Source organism: Pygocentrus nattereri, chromosome 1 (assembly GCF_015220715.1).
Source record: "Pygocentrus nattereri isolate fPygNat1 chromosome 1, fPygNat1.pri, whole genome shotgun sequence".
NCBI classification, from domain to species: Eukaryota; Metazoa; Chordata; class Actinopteri; order Characiformes; family Serrasalmidae; genus Pygocentrus; species Pygocentrus nattereri.
In genome coordinates this window covers 50,885,633-50,902,563 of record NC_051211.1, presented here as the reverse complement: position 1 = coordinate 50,902,563, position 16,931 = coordinate 50,885,633, and the positions used below count along the sequence as shown (strand labels likewise).

At 41.6% G+C, this 16,931-nt stretch overlaps 2 protein-coding genes across 19 annotated transcripts in view; both read right to left on the bottom strand.

Annotated features, from left to right (window-relative positions):
- cax1 (cation/H+ exchanger protein 1) overlaps positions 1-16,931 on the bottom strand; it is a 1,125,587-nt gene that overhangs the window by 504,092 nt on the left and 604,564 nt on the right. The gene's annotated exons all lie outside the window — the stretch shown is intronic.
- The window catches only part of erc1b (ELKS/RAB6-interacting/CAST family member 1b), a 340,281-nt gene that overhangs the window by 185,621 nt on the left and 137,729 nt on the right, over positions 1-16,931 (bottom strand). For all 18 annotated transcript variants that reach the window (XM_037539543.1, XM_017723129.2, XM_017723132.2 and 15 more), the window contains one exon: positions 2,237-2,372. In XM_037539543.1, the coding sequence (XP_037395440.1) occupies positions 2,237-2,372 (136 nt within the window). The remainder of the gene's footprint in view (positions 1-2,236; positions 2,373-16,931) is intronic.

The following is a 16,931-nucleotide window of genomic DNA, read 5'->3' as shown; positions in this document are numbered from 1 at the left end:
ACATGACCCCACGAAGGAACCTGGAGGCCTAGCTCATATACAAGTTTTTCTTCTGACCGCATCGCACGCTCACACACACAAACTGACACACAAACATACGGCGCCTCGGGTCAGAGCCCAATAACATAGCATTGCCAGTGCCGAAAATAAAGAAAATGAACTCAAATCAAAACAAAGAACAGATGATACAGGGAAAAGAGAAATGTGAAAAGGGAGAGTGAGCGAAAGAGTGGCCGAGAGGCCAGAAAAAACACCAAAAACCACAATAAAGTGGGGGCCGCATTTGGCTTTGTTGTCCAGAGGTCTATGGAAAGGAGAAAACAGTCCCTCCATAAAAGCCGGGACTTTCTGTTCGGCAAGTGTTTGACCAACAATGAACTCTAGCAGAGAATCTGAACTAGGGAGATTCATTTAAACCAAAACCCAGACTCTTCACTGATACACCTGATACATGTACAAATCTGCTATAGTGCAGCTAGGCCCAACCCCATTTCACCCCTTGCCCCTAACACTTACCCCTACCCCTCCGTTTTGTGCGGGTAGGGTTGTTCCGATTGTTGTTGAGATGGAGGGGTAGGGTGAAGTGCTGGGGCTACATGGCCCTTCAAACAGAGATTTTTCAGAGGCGCACTACAAAAGGAGTGTTATGAGAAAATTCCCCAGAATGCTATGCGAATCCTTGGCAAGATGGCTGCACAAGTGACCAAAGAGACACATAAATGTGAGTATTTCTCTGTTGAAAAGCCGCTGTATTGTAAAAATCATTGCAATAGTGTTTTATGGTAATTTCCTTCATAATACGCATAAAAATCACCAGTAATACACTGATTTCTCAATCGTTGCCTGGCAAAATTTCCTGTTCCACCTTAAATGGTGCCGCAGTTATGTTCTGGTAGCAACATTTAAGGTGGAATGGGAAAATTCAATTATGAAGCTGGCAATTAAAAAGCTAAGTTCAGCTTCATATCACCGAAGAATTCTTGGTGGCGATAATAAATAACTGCCCCCCATTTTGAAGGCATATGATGCCCTAAATTTATTTAAGCAGTGAGGAGCTGAACTTTCCCCTCCTCTGCTGTCACTGCAGACCGGCAGGGTCGTCTACAGAGCAGCGCAGCAGCTGTTAATGAAGTAATGTAGTTTTTTGTTCGTGCTCCTTTTTATTTGGTGATTCGTTTGACTGATTGATGAAACTGAAGTTGTGAATGAATCGCAAGTGTCCCTGCTTTTCAGTCTCCTTCGGATAAACGGCAAATGTCAGTGCGATATACCAATATTGCTATAGTCTGGAGACACAACAGGAGAACACGTCCTGGTTATCTTTTTCAGGCTAGTTTAAATATGATTCACTGTCCTGCCATGTGACACATAAGTGAGATCACCACAGCTTGAGGCGGCATAATGGAAATGGTCGGAAAATCTCGTCTCGTCCGTTTATGTAAAAGTCGCTGACGACAACTGATGACATATCCGGTTCTCGAACGGTTGTCCTATTTCATAGGGGGAAGATTTCAACCACTACCCCTTGTAACTCAGTTTGAAGGGGGAGGGTTACACTCGAAAACAAGGGGTAGGGGTAAAAATAAGAAATGGGATTGGGCTTTAGTTATCCTAGATGAGGACGTGTAGAACATCTGTTGTATTCGAAATAAGGACATTCATTTGGTTGGTAGGTCCAAATGTTTACTTTTTTTTTTTTTTTTTACTTTTCTTTATAATCCAAAGGTGGAACAAGAGGTCAGGAGCAGCACAAATGTGATTTGAGAGAGAAAATGTAGGATTCTGCTTGAGAATCCTAAACAAGAGAAGAGAGAAACAAAAACAGAGTGACAGAGTGTGAGGCGGTAAACATCTGCTATGATGAAACTCTTTAAAGTGAACAAATCTGTGGTAGTTTCACTGAGCTTTTGCTATCTTAGATCTGAGTGAAGAGTGTAAAGCCCTGTCATAAGTTCAGACAGTTTGAGCAGCAAAAGGGCAAAGCTTCAAAAAAGATCATCTCTGATCTTTCACAGAGAGATGTTCCACTAGCGCGGTGATATAGGTCACAACGAAATGTGTTGTGGAATCCTAAGCCATTGTTTATTACTCATCTATGAGGTTCCAGAAAGAAACAGACAAAACAAGAAAATGATATGAATAAATAATCAATGAATGGGCAATTTCGCAAGGTACTCTATTACGCAGGGTGACCAATCTGCTTTATTTGACTTGAGCACTAAAGATTGATCATTACCTTGATCTGCTGAGAGCTTTCATTGATGTTATCCTCCCGCTTGCGCGCCTCCTCCATCAGCTGAGCATTCTTGTTCTTCTCCACTTGCTCCTTGTGCTTAAGGGTGGCCACCTTCTTGCTCTGGTCCTTCATCTGCCTGCAGGGGAACAAGTGATATGGACAAACCATGTCAGAGGACACTATTCCTGCAAACCACCATTGAAGCCCCAAAGAAGGAACCATATCCCACATTTTGTACACAGAAAACTTCATACATATGTTCAATACGTGCTTATTGGTGGATTGATGTTCAAGCTGTTGCAAATAGACAGCCACATGTTTTACCCTAGCCATGGGATTTTTCTCATTACTGCCCCCTTCATCATGTGCTGAAGGATGAGAAAGAGTGAAGATGACACAAAGCAACACCCAAAATCAAAATAAACATTTTTGTAGATGAAGGGGACTGTTTCGCTTATGAGCTCAGTCACTGTCAAACGGGCAACAGATTTTGTACCCGTTCAGCTTCAATGAGGAGCACATTGTAGGCCCATTGCGAGTGTTTTCCTGTTTACATGGCTGCGTTGTCTGGATTCTGTCCTGGCAACGTCATGGCCAGATCAGTTACCAATCACCGTCTTGAGTTGATCACAAAAATATGACACACCTCCCCTCTCTCTCTGCATACAGAGCAGATGTGGATGTAACTAGGCCAATATGCTTTTATGCAGAATCTAACGAATCGTGATACAGCAGCCCAGAAAATGGCCCTCTTCCCTCTCGCCTGTACAGCAGAGCGAGCCAGACATCGAATACGGGGAGGTAATTGATGAGTTATAAACGGGAGTTGTGGGATACGACAGGCAAGTCCCATGTTTGGTTTCCAGGAAAGCACTACCTAGTGCTCCTCTGGGCTCATGTGTCTAGATCTACACTAAGCCTGTATAAAACAAAGCAGGAGAGACTGGGAGAGGAAAAGTGTGTACTGCGGAGAGCAAAAATCTCCTGTGATGCATTACGAAAGTGTTGGGTGAGTTTCCAATGCGATTACACTGACACAAGGTGCTCCCAAACAAGGCCAGGTGAGTACGAGCCAAGCCACTATGCCTCTAGCACCTGATCATTCTTCTGCACTAACCATAAGAGCACAGTGGAGGCTATGTTTAACGAGTAGCTGGAGAAAGCCACAGCCTCCTGGCTCCAACTACAGATATCTGCGCAGAAAGTATCCCAGTGTGGATCAAATCGTACCCAGAACAACTAGCACTGGTCACATGTTGGAGACTGGATATATGCCTGTGGCAGAGAAATGGCTACTTCCACAGTTACGTACAGTGTGCTTAACAGTATGTGTCTGTATGTGTGATCCTTATTTAGGGTTCACAGGGTTTTCTTTTCCAGTCAGAACTTCACTGTATATGGATGGATTATGTGCACACAAACACCACATCTACCAGGTTTCTAATGTGCTCACAAGCTGCTTTAGAACAGTTTATTATTATTATTATTATTTTTTTTTTATTGGTCAATATGTTGATGCGTTGTGAAAATGATGCTTTACTATATTGAAATGCATAATTTCAGCTATATTATGACCTCAATGTTTTGGCTACAACTGAACAGCAACAAGCTAAAATTATTTACTTAACTGACTTTTTTTTTTTTTCAAAACAAATGTCTGGACAACTGTAATCAGTAACGCTTTCTTTGGAGTGTTCCGTTGTAGATGATTAGTAAACTCGTAACAGATTATCAGTAACACTTCAACAACATATCATGCTGGGGCAGACATGGGCTGGAGGTTAGGGAACCAGCCTTGTGACCGGAAGGTCGCCGGTTCGATCCACAGAGCAGACAGCAAGACTTGAGCAAGACACCTAACCCCCAACTGCTCCCTGGGCGCTGCGGATTGGGCTGACCACCGCTCCGGACAAGTGTGCTCACTGCCCCCTAGTGTGTGTGTGCTCACTAGAGTGTATGTGGTGTTTCACTTCACGGATGGGTTAAATGCAGAGGTGAAATTTCCCCGTTGTGGGACTAATGAGGGTCACTTAAACTTAAAACTTAAATATCAGTAGCAGTAGTGCAGCATCTGAATACACTGACATAAATATCTTGTAGATGTTCTGTTGATATGTTACTTATATTAAGTAGATGTGCAAAACCTAACCTTACCAACCTTACTCAACACCTAACTCTCACCCTGGGCCTAATCCTAACCCTAACCTTAAAACCTCAATCAAAAGCCAATCCTTGTTGCTAATCCATGTTGTTGACATGTTACTAAAAGTCCATTAACAGTTTGTTTCGTCTTCACTCAAAATAGAGTGACCTCACAATCCAATGACTCAATTTAGAAAACCAAAAAAAATCATATTCAGTTGAATTAATATTGCATTTAATTAATGTGACAAAAACAAGATTTCTTGGCAATAAAAAGCCTGAAAGATTACAGATATAATGAGGCAGGACATGTTCAAAACCCCCAATTCACTGAACATCCAAGAGATTCAACAAGCCTGGCTGAGCCTTAGTTGTGCAAATACATGCTCTTTATGCCTCAAAGACTACAAGCTGTCAACCAAAAGAAAGGATATCGCTGCTGTCGAAACAAAACCTTGTATCTCCGTTTTTGTTGTTTTTCAGTTTGACATAGTTTGAAAATGCCCACTGCTCTTTACATTATGTATAAATTTCATGATGAATGGTCCAAAAGAAACGGCCCAAAATTACTTGGAAAATCGTCTGGTTCCACTGACTTACGCTAAGTAATGTAAGTTTTTTCTTTCTCCTGTAAAGTTACCATTTTGGAGATAAAAGGTTTAGATCCGACAACAGCAATATGCAAAATATTGACCTAAATGAAATACTATACAGACTGACAGAGGACTGAGACACTAATGTTAGTCCTGCTAATTTTAATGTTCTGCTCTTTTAATACTTTAATAGCCTTACTTAAGTGTTTAGTTAATTGCCAACATCATTTTGAGCTTTGGCTGGTTCTGGCTGTTCTGATGGACATGAATGAATAACTGATAAATTTATGTAGAAAAGCAAAAATTAATGATATAAACTGCAAACAGAGAGTATCCCGAGACTTATTTTAGCACTGTATAACCACACCTTAAATTAGCGAGGGACATTTAATCCAAATTTGATATTCAAATGTATAAGATATAATTTGAAAAATATTAGAATAACAGTCCTCCCCACCACAAAAAAGCAGTACAGGACCCTCAAGGCTACAGGACACTGCTCACGGGACGTGTCTTATGGCTGTCAGAGACATTAACTCCACTCAGCACCATCTAACATAAACAGACAAATGTTAATTGTCTGTTTTCACCTCAATGTTACTAGGCTAGTCAAACTGTATTTTACCTCATACTTTATGTTTTAGCTCAAAAACAGTAAGTTTCTGAAGTTAGTTGGCTGATACCAAACCTGATGAATTCACTGAAGAACACTGAAAGGTTTTTCAAATTACATCTGTACAATTAGAGTGTAAAATGAGTTTGAGCTACTTGTTTATCTGCACTTTTTGTATGTGATATAACTGCGTTCAGTAACATCTGCTATCCGGCACCGGAGCTTCTGTCGGCACAGCATGGAGTTGGAGCTGTGCAGTAGCTTTCAGCCAGCTGCAGTAGCCTTCCTATGCTTCCTTCTTTGGGCTTAACAGATAAAAAGCTCTGCCGAATTTGTAAAATGCTGGCTCTACACTGCCCTCTGCCGGAGCATAGAGTTCAAACATCTCACGGTTCTTAATACGAGAAGATATAAATTTAATTTGCATATGAAACTACTAATGTTTTATTAATTTTTTTCAACTTCCATGACTATTCAAATATTCCAAAGTCCTAACTCATCTGTAGTTTAAACACAACCCAAATTGTCCTGCATTGCTAAAATCCCAAACCAACTGCACAAGAACAACTGTTTTATGAATATATGCAAATGTAACAGGTTGTAAACTGGAATTTTCCTATTTAGGATCAAGCCAAGCCATCTGCTTGGCTCTGCAGAACTCTCCGATAAACAGTTAACTGTTACTCCTTGAACAATTTCTTGATTCAGGTTCTTGATTACTCAGATGTGACCTTCTTCGACCAAGTTCAGCAGGGAAAACCATAATCACCGCAAAAGAGGTTGCCCCTGGCCTGATTCACACCTGACTCAGTGAAGCTTAACCTACTCTGGGAGTAAGCTCCCAACTACTGGTGACACGGATCTATTCTGGCCTATTTATACATGAATAAAGTGTTCAGAGAACAGTTTGTAACATTGTACTACTTCAGTTTCTACCTGTGACCATGATCCACGTACATTTTAATCATTTTAGCTATGGTTAAAAAAAACAAATAAACAAATAAATAAATAATTGCACTTTAGCTGCACATTGGCTGTGAATGTCTGTCAAGTTAAAAACTGTGGCTACAGGTGGTGTTGGTGTGCTTTTAGGGACTTTCCTTTCTGCTGTTCAACACGCATTCAAACAGTTTGAGTTTTTTATCTCTGATTCTCATCGTTTTTTAATTTATTGTTGTTCAAGATTTTGACACTTCATTGCAATTCTATTTTATCTTTTTGGTATGTTTTTTTTCCCTCAGCTGAGATCTTTTTCAGCTATAATGTTTGGGGAAATTTCGATGCATCCATAACATTTACACACACCAAAAATAAAGCTGTCACTAGGGTGGTACCCCTAAGGGTATTGTAGTACCACAAAGGTACTAAAGACCATTTAAAATATGTTTTTAAAACCTTAAGCACTGATGTAGTGGAGTGAAAGCAAAAAGTCGCCCAAATTGGAAAAACTTCAGTAAAGTACAGATACACAAAAAACCTAAGTACAGTAACTAATTACATTTACTTCATTACTGTCCACCACTGGTACCTGTGCATCACTAAATAAATATATATGTAGTATTAATGGTCATATCATACATTGTATACAGTAGGTGGCAGTAGGGAAACTTAACCCCTGGTGCATCTGCTATAATTCAAACAAATAAAACAAGAAACTTTTAATCACTGAGACTCGGTAGGTCAGTATATGGGTTAAAAACGTGGTAAACACGGGAAATTTGGACAGGGCATCGCACCCTTCTATTAACACAGTAGGCGAGCATGTGCGTGGACACACACTAAATGGAAAGATCTCCACACAGTGAGTAATTATGTTAACAGACTTGTATTATTGGGGTGAAATTTGGAACTCTTTCCCTACGAAGGTGGAAGCCATCAGGGCAGTGACTGTTTTAAAAACACAGGCTGCAGAGAGTGCCTCCTTTATTTCACCCTTTCCAACATGAACATTTTCCTTTCCTCCAAATAAAACCCAGCATCTGAGCATACACATACCTCCCCTTCTCTCTCGTCTCCAGGCTACGTGCCGCATTTAACGCCAGCAGCGTTAGCTCTGGAAAAGCTCTCACTGCACTTATCTATTGGTCCAGCTTCAGGCAGTCAGAGGGAAGCACAGAAGGAGAGACATTAGTGAGGGGTGAGGGGGAGAGGCGCATGGGAATAAACACTGGTTGTGACCAAAAACGCGAGGGCTGGAGGACCTTCTAAAGAGGCCTAAGAAAAATGTCAAGCTTTGATTTTCCTGTCTTTTCAAGTCAGCGCTACAGAGTGCTGTAAAGTTTCCAGCACTCGCTCCACTCCCAGAAAGAAATTCACACTAGAGAGCTCTTTCACCAACCTGTCACACCAAATACAACATGCCCGCTATGTGACCAAACACATGCATATACGTACGCTGCCCACAAGTCTAGGGACGCGTTGCCTTCTTTTGAAATGTTATATTTAGCTTTGTAAATGAACAAGAAACATCAAATACCTAATGTACCAAATACGTAATGTGTGCTAATATTTATTTATTTTCAGCTTCACGACCATCAAAGTGTCCGTGATATAAAGAGCAGCTCCTGAAATAATGATCTTTAATCCACATACTTGGCCAAAAGAACTTTTATTAAGAGTAGTTTGTAAAACTATATCATTATTAGTTCAGGAGCTGCTCTTCATATCGAGGAAGAAATTATTGTGTTTACACAAATAGAAATTATTGTGTTTACATTTATTTGCATGTATCCTAATGATATATGATGATTCACAAGCATAAACACAATTATTGCCAAGATAAATTGTTTCACATTACATGCTTAGGTGCCCACAAATTTTGCATAGTATTTTATATTAAAAAAAGTTTTATTTTTATATTTATTGCAAAAACAATGCTTTATTAATGAAAATTACATGAAACATGCTTATTGACTCTGACCACTTGGATATTAGAATGTGGTTCTAAACGATATAGACTTTTTCAGTATTCTAGGACTGAAGTAATGAGGTCAGTAGTGCAAAACTATTTAACTTCAATATTCAACTATAATGTATAATGTTAAGACATTACAAACTGATAAAACACACTCACTTGTATTAAAGCATTTGGCGCTGCATACATACAAAAACATACACTGACACACACACACACATTTAAACTCTATCCTACATGCACATGAATATAAAAAGAAAGGCAAGAGACGAGAGAATTTCTGTTGATTAACTCTTATTAATAGTCTAGTGTTCAAGCTTCTAATATTTCTCTAGAAATAAAAATCTAACTTGTTTATGATTTACCATTATTGAAGAGAAATTCTTTAATTCCATGTTTCAAACATTTCTTTTTCCTTTTTATTAAGTATTATTTATACAGGCTTCAAACACTAGAATGTTATCAAAATATATTACATTTGTTTTGCTGGTCCTGATCGCAACATTAATAATTTATTTTAAAGACAGCTTTAGGCAATGTTTACAGGGTAAGACTTGAAAAGGCTTTGAAATTCTCAAGATATTGGTTGACGCATGGGGCAAACATCAGAAAGTCCAAGAACTTTCTCCTGTAGAGAGATATTTCTGCACAACGTCTGCATAACGAATCCTTTGAAACTTACATCAAGTAAACACCTCCCTCAATAGCAGTGGCTTGACATTAAAATCCACTGGTGCTCCCCATTTGCTTTTCAAAATGATTTTTTGGATATTTTAGTTGGCCTTGTGTGAGAATGCATTCTCTGCATTTTACTTTGCTAAAGTTTATGCAGCTGGCCTTTGGAGAAGTGCAGCTTTAAGGTCGCGAAGCTGGAGAGAAAAGCTCTGAGGGCCATTAAGCAAAAATAAGGCCTGAGTTCAATCACAGCTAACACTTAATAACATAAAATGAGACCCAGTGGCAAAGAGGCGCAATCTTTTGATGAATACACTGAAGTCAATGCTTGAAATCCATCATGCTATTATGAGCAGCGCGGGGTAGAAAGCAGAAACCCACTAACGTTACCAACCCGGCGCATGTTTTAGTATTTGCTGAGGACTGTGGAGACGGCTAGAGCACAGGCTTTTCATCCAAGCCATTTCAAGGCACTCATAATGTCAGGTTTTATTTCCATTCCCTCTCTCGAATGTGCTGACGGTGTTGCATGCTATTGTGTCTACACTCTAATACGATATTTGAGTCTCCGTAAGATGTCCAGTTAGCCGGGGATATCTGTTCATATTTGCAACTTGAGGTATGATGGGGGAAAAAAAAAAAAAAAGTCCTGCTCACTGTGTACAGCGGACACAATGGAAGGATTTGGTCCGTATTAGCTGAGGATAGTTTTGACAGCCCTCTGTCAGCTGTACACAGCTGTAGCCCCTACAGTGCAGAGATGCTGGACAGAGTGGAAAGGACAGCAGCCCATTTAATGAGGGCCGAAGTCACCGTCCCACTTCACGTTGCCCTCTGAACCCCTGCGGACATTTAGCGGACTTTTAATTCAGTGTATGCGTCAGTCCCTTGTCAGGGGAAGTGCTTTTGTTTGGTATTTTACCTGCATACTTTTAACTCTGTTAAAAAGGCTGATTATTTGTACCACCTGGAATTTCAAACAGGGGCACACCTATAGACTCACACCACGTAGAAGTCGGCTCTACGTCAGGTCAGAGGGTCCCGCGACATGTATTTTTGATAAGTGGCCAGGGAAGTGTGGTGCAGGTAGCTTCTGTTTCTTTTTTTAGGTTAGCTAAGTACTTTATTTTAAAGTAGGCAAGCGTGGTCTTTTCTTTGATGCCATCCATAGTTAGACTCTAGAAAAACATGGGGCTGTGACGCAAGCATAAACAATTATATTGTAAAATTTTTACTTTTTTTTTTTTTTTTTAGAATTTCTGCATTTTCAATCCAGGATTTTTTCACACTCATTAATATTTAATTTGCATAAAGAAGGTGGATGAAAAATTATTTGACTGTTACGATACTGGCCGCTGACATCGTCGTCTTCATTTTTTTTCCTCTTCAGTGTATGATGTACCAAAATGTTAGTTTGTAAAAAACATATTTAAACTGTTTCTGAATCTAGATCATCCTAAACTTGTACGTGTTAAAAGTCATGCAATATCTTCTCCGTCCTTAACGTCCTTAACCTTGACAATGCTTCCTTTACTGTGCACAGACTTGTGCACTTAGCTACTCCAAAATGCAAGTGTCAACAGAACAATACAGAACAACAAAACTTTCACGTTTTCCAGTCTGTACGTTTTCCTCGTCTCCTCATGATGAAAGGCAACCAATACCCAAACAGTGATTTCAGTATTTGAACACTGGCTCCTTGAACAGTTAACAGAGTACGATAGCACTGTGCACATCCCTAGTCCATAGTGTCAAGACATGGGCTGCCCCCAATGATCATATTAGTACTCTGGTAATTTACTCATTACTTTCATGATTAATCGAAAACTCCAGTTCATGTGATAAGCAGGGGCTTAACTGAACAATAACAAATCATGCATAGCCTTTCCAAGAGTTTGAAAAACAATGTTTTCTTTTCATTCCTGTACTTGTTTTATGTTATGAGTGTCTTCACATTGGCTGGATATCTCCAGCACAGCGTTTGGCATGTCAGGAAGCTTTGCAGTCTTAAAAATCGGGATTCTGTAGATTCCTCCAAAGGTTCTCGTCTAGATGTGGCTCTTTCCCAAGAAGCAAAGCAGCAAATACAGCTAATGTTACAGCTCCGCAATGTTGTGCAGTGCCTTCCTGCCAGACAGCTACAGTATATGAAAAACAAAGCCCAGCCCTGATATTAGCAGCTCCGTCTGTGGTGAGCGGTGCTTTTTGAGGCTGACCAAGCTGGACTTTAAAGCTGCCAGGAACCAGCTGTGCCAAGGTCTGTGGCCAGGTGCACACTGGGACGCCCCAACCCTGCAAATGTGTGGGCTTTTCCCCAAGCATGCCGCACTACACGCCAACATCTGTCCGTTCCCATCTGTGGGAGCAACAGTGCATGGCAGGCTTCTGCGGGACGACTGCCCCCTGCCCTCTCCGACTAATCAAGTTAATCATACGGCCGGCCTTCAGGACAGGCCGGCCAAAACTAACTGGGAACCATGTGGAGACAGCAGGCAGGCACAGGCACACCCCACATTCAGCTCATCATATACAGACAGCTGCAGGCCACAGGATGGACCTCCATGTCTCTGGGTGGGACTTTGGCCTTGACCCGTCTCAGGAACTGACCTACAGAGCAGAACACACTCTCTAATGAACAGTTAAGCTTCACATCAACAATCCTCCTCAAGGAAAATGAATAAGGAGAACCAAAATCAATGAGGTGAAGAAATACACCAATCAGGAATAACATTATGATCACCTCCTTGTTTCTACACTCATGGTCCATTTTATCAGCTCCACTTACTCTATAGGGTCACTTTGTAGTTCTACAGTTACAGACTGTAGTCCATCTGATTCTCTGATACTATGTTACCCCCTTTTACCCTGTTCCAGTACTGCTGGAGTTTTTAAACACTGTGTCCACTCACTGTCCACTCTATTAGACACTCCTACCTTGTCAGTCCACCTTGTAGATGTAAAGTCAGAGACGACAGCTCATCTGCTGCTGCACAGTTTGTGTTGGTCATCCTCTAGCCCTTCATCAGTGGTCACAGGACGCTGCCCAAAGGATGCTGTGGGCCAAATGCTTTTGGTAGTGCACTATTCTCAGCCCAGCAGTGACAGTGAGGTGTTTAAAAACTCCAGCAGCACTGCTGTATCTGATCCACTCACACCAGCACAACACACCACCACCACTTCAGTGTTACTGCAGTGCTGAGAATGACCCACCACCCAAATAGTACCTGCTCTGTGAGGGTCCATGGAGGTCCTGACCACCGAAGAACAGGGTAAAAGGGGGCTACAGTCTGTAACTGTAGAACTACAAATTGCACCTATACAGTAAGTGGAGCTGATAAAATGGACAATGAGCGTAGAAACGAGGAGGTGGTCATAATGTTCTGCCAGATCGGTACAAAGGGAACTGTATGATCCTCTCTCCAATAATAAAATTAAGTCACATAGTAGGAATGATACTAGAGATGTTGATAATATTCATAGTAGGAATTATAGACAAATTCATAATTTGGTATTCTTATAATATTTTAAACATAATTAGCATGAAGAAAAACATTGCAAACAGCATAGTTAGCAGAATGCCTATTCTCCACAATGCACATCAGCACACGTCACAATGCATTTTTTACAGCCTAAAAACTACTAAGCTTTAAAATGAGCTATTTTCATTGAAGCACTTCACTTAAAATGAGCGTCTAAAAGTAGGCCATCAGGTAAAAACTACTCAATCACTCTGCTACTGCACTGGAGCTACTACACAGCTCATCACAGCACACAGGGTGGGTGAGTGATGCACACAGCGTGGGTGAGTGATGCACACGGGGTGGGTGAGTGATGCACACGGGGTGGGTGAGTGATGCACACGGGGTGGGTGAGTGATGCACACGGGGTGAGTGAGTGATGCACACAGGGTGGGTTTGTGATGCACACAGGGTGGGTGAGTGATGCACACAGGGTGGGTGAGTGGGTGGGTGAGTGATGCACACAGGGTGGGTGAGTGATGCACACAGGGTGGGTGAGTGATGCACACAGGGTGAGTGAGTGATCCACACAGGGTGGGTGATGCACACAGGGTGGGTGAGTGATGCACACAGGGTGGGTGAGTGATGCACACAGGGTGGGTGAGTGATCCACACAGGGTGAGTGAGTGATGCACACAGGGTGGGTGAGTGATGCACACAGGGTGGGTGAGTGATGCACACAGGGTGGGTGAGTGATGCACACAGGGTGGGTGAGTGATGCACACAGGGTGGGTGAGTGATGCACACAGGGTGAGTGATGCACACAGGGTGAGTGAGTGATGCACACAGGGTGGGTGAGTGATGCACACAGGGTGGGTGAGTGATCCACACAGGGTGGGTGAGTGATCCACACAGGGTGGGTGAGTGATCCACACAGGGTGAGTGATGCACACAGGGTGAGTGATGCACACAGGGTGGGTGAGTGATGCACACAGGGTGGGTGAGTGATGCACACAGGGTGAGTGATGCACACAGGGTGGGTGAGTGATGCACACAGGGTGGGTGAGTGATGCACACAGGGTGAGTGATGCACACAGGGTGAGTGAGTGATCCACACAGGGTGGGTGAGTGATCCACACAGGGTGAGTGAGTGCTGTTTCAGGACAGATTTCTCACAGATCGGATGACGTTTATTCTTTTTTCCCCCTTCACTATCCAAATCCAGTATTTTCTGCTGACAATCAATCCTATAATGATACCTGTTATTGAATCTGAGCCAAATTGTATGTTTAACTGCATCTTCTGCAAAGATGCAAACGGACACAGAAAATAGGATTATGGGTAATCTAAGCTCTATGGCAATCGATGAGGATCTGACAAACATCTGCATTCAAAATGATGTGAAAATGCTGCAGTGCATCAAACAAATGTGGATGGCTCAAGCAGCTCAATATCTGATAGTGCTGGTGCTGTGATGAGACGCAAAATGGAGCTGAGTAAGTAAATAAATAAATAAATACCTTGTGATTTATTGCACTGAATATTTTACTTCTGTCTATTCTCTACAATACAATGTGGTACTTTTCCTGGAGTTGAAACAGACTGACTTCTAGGTTTATTCTTTGTTTTTTGGAGTGAGAGAGAAAGATAAAAGAGAGAGGGGGAGGGAGAGGGGGGGAGAGGGAGAGGGGGGGAGAGAGAGAGAGAGAGAGAGAGAGAGAGAGAGAGAGAGAGAGAGAGAGAGAGAGAGAGAGAGAGAGAGAGAGAGGGGGTCTATATATAAACACAGTCATATGCAAAAGTGTGAACACCTCTGGTCTAGGTTAATATTTAACATTTTTAAAATGCCATATGTCATTATATATTCTAAAGGAAAATGTCAGGACCTCTGATCATTACGGGGCAGTCATGGGCTGGAGGTTAGGGAACCAGCCCTGTGACTGGAAGGTTGCCGGTTCAATCCCCTTGGCTGACAGTCCATGACTGAAGTGCCCTTGAGCAAGGCACCTAACCCCCAACTGCTCCCCGGGCACCGTGGATAGGGCTGCCCACTGCTCCGGGCAAGTGTGCTCACTGCCCCCTAGTGTGTGCGTTCGCTAGCGTGCGTGTATGTGGGTGTTTCACTGCACAGATGGGTTAAATGCAGAGATCTAATTTCACAGCGTGCAAACACAGTGAGAAATGGTTGTTAATTCTAATTCTAATGATCTGAATCTCAAGAGAAGGTGGGTCATGCAGCAAGACAACAACCCTAAGCACACGAGTCGTTCTACCAAAGAATGGTTAAAGAAGAATAAAGTATTTTGGAACAGCCAAGTCAAAGTCCTGACCTTAATCCCATAGAAATGTTGTGGAAGGAACTGAAGCGAACAGTAAATGCGAGGAAACCCACCAACATCCCAGATTTGAAGCTGTTCTGCACGCAGGAATGAGCTAAATTTCCTCCAAGCCGCTCTGCACAACTGACCAACAGTTAACAGAAACGTTTAGTTGCAGTTATTGCTGCACACGGTGGTCACACCAGATACTGAAAGCAAAGGTTCACATACTACTGCTTCTCACAAATATGTAATATTGGATCATTTTCCTCAATAAACAAATTACCAAGTATAACATTTTTGTGTCATTTGTTTAACTGGGTTCTCTTTATCTTTTAGGACTTGAGTGAAAATCTGACAAACTTATATATATATATATATATATATATATATATATACACACATATACACACATATATATATATATATATATATACACATATACATACATACATACATACATGTACATACACACACACACCTCTGTACATACTAATATATATATATATATATATATATATATATATATATATATATATATATATATATATATGAGAGAGAGAGAGAGAGAGAGAATTTTTCATTTTTAACAGTTTCAACTCTTCTGGGAAGGCTTTCCACAAGGGTTAGGAGTGTGTTTATGGGAATTTTTGGCCGTTCTTCCAGAAGCTTCCAGAAGATGTTGGACGAGATGGTCTGGCTCACAGTCTCAGCTCTAATTCACCCCAAAGGTGTTCTATCCGGTTGGGGTCAGGACTCTGTGCAGGCCAGTCAAGTTCTTCCACACCAAACTCGCTCATCCGTGTCTTTATGGACCGGCTTTGTGCACTGCTGCACAGTCACGTTGGAACAGGAAGGGGCCGTTCCCAAACTGTTCCCACAAAGTTGGGAGCATGAAATTGACCAAAATCTCTTGGTGCTGAAGCATTAAGAGTTCCTTTCACTGGAACTAAGGAGTCGAGCCCAACTCCTGAAAAACAACACCACACCATAATCCCCCCTCCACCAAACTTTACACTCAGCACAATGCAGTCAAACGAGTACCGTTCTCCTGGCAACCGCCAAAACCAGACTCGTCCATCAGATGGAGAAGCGTGATTGGTCACTCCAGAGAACACGTCTCCACTGCTCTAGAGTCCAGTGGCGGCGCTTTACACCACTGCATTCGACGCTTTGCCCTGCGCTTGGTGATGTAAGGCTTGGATGCAGCTGCAGAAACCCATTCCATGAAGCTCTCTACGCTGTTCTTGAGCTGATCTGAAGTTTGGAGGTCTGTAGTGATTGACTCCTCAGAAAGTTGGCGGCCGCTATGCACTATGCCCCTCAGCATCCGCTGACCCCGCTCTGTCATTTTACATGGCCGACCACTTCGTGGCTGAGTTGCTGTCGTTCCCAATCGCTTCCACTTTGTTATAATCCCACTGACAGTTGACTGTGGAATATTTAGTAGTGAGGAAATTTCACGACTGGACTTGTTGCACAGGTGGCGTCCGATCACGGTACCACGCTGGAATTCACTGAGCTCCTGAGAGCGACACATTCTTTCACTAATGTCTGTAGAAGCAGTCTGCAGGCCTAGATGCTTGGTTTTCCATGTGGCCATGGAAGTGATTGGAATGAGTGAGTGAATACTTTTGGAAAAATAGTGTGTGTATATATATATATATATATATATATATATACACACATACATACATATATATATATATATATACACATATACATACACACACACACACACACACACACACATATATATATATATATATATATATATATATATATATATATATATATATATAAAATGTACATATATTTTCCTTCCAAATAATCTGTAAAATCCATTAAAATGAGCAGTGTGTTCTCTATACAGGATATTTGACCTTATTTCCACCTCACTGTTTGTTCCGAACATCTAAGAATTACACTACGATTATAAAAAATAAGTCATGGCGGAAACGCAAAATAAAAAGAAGGCATAT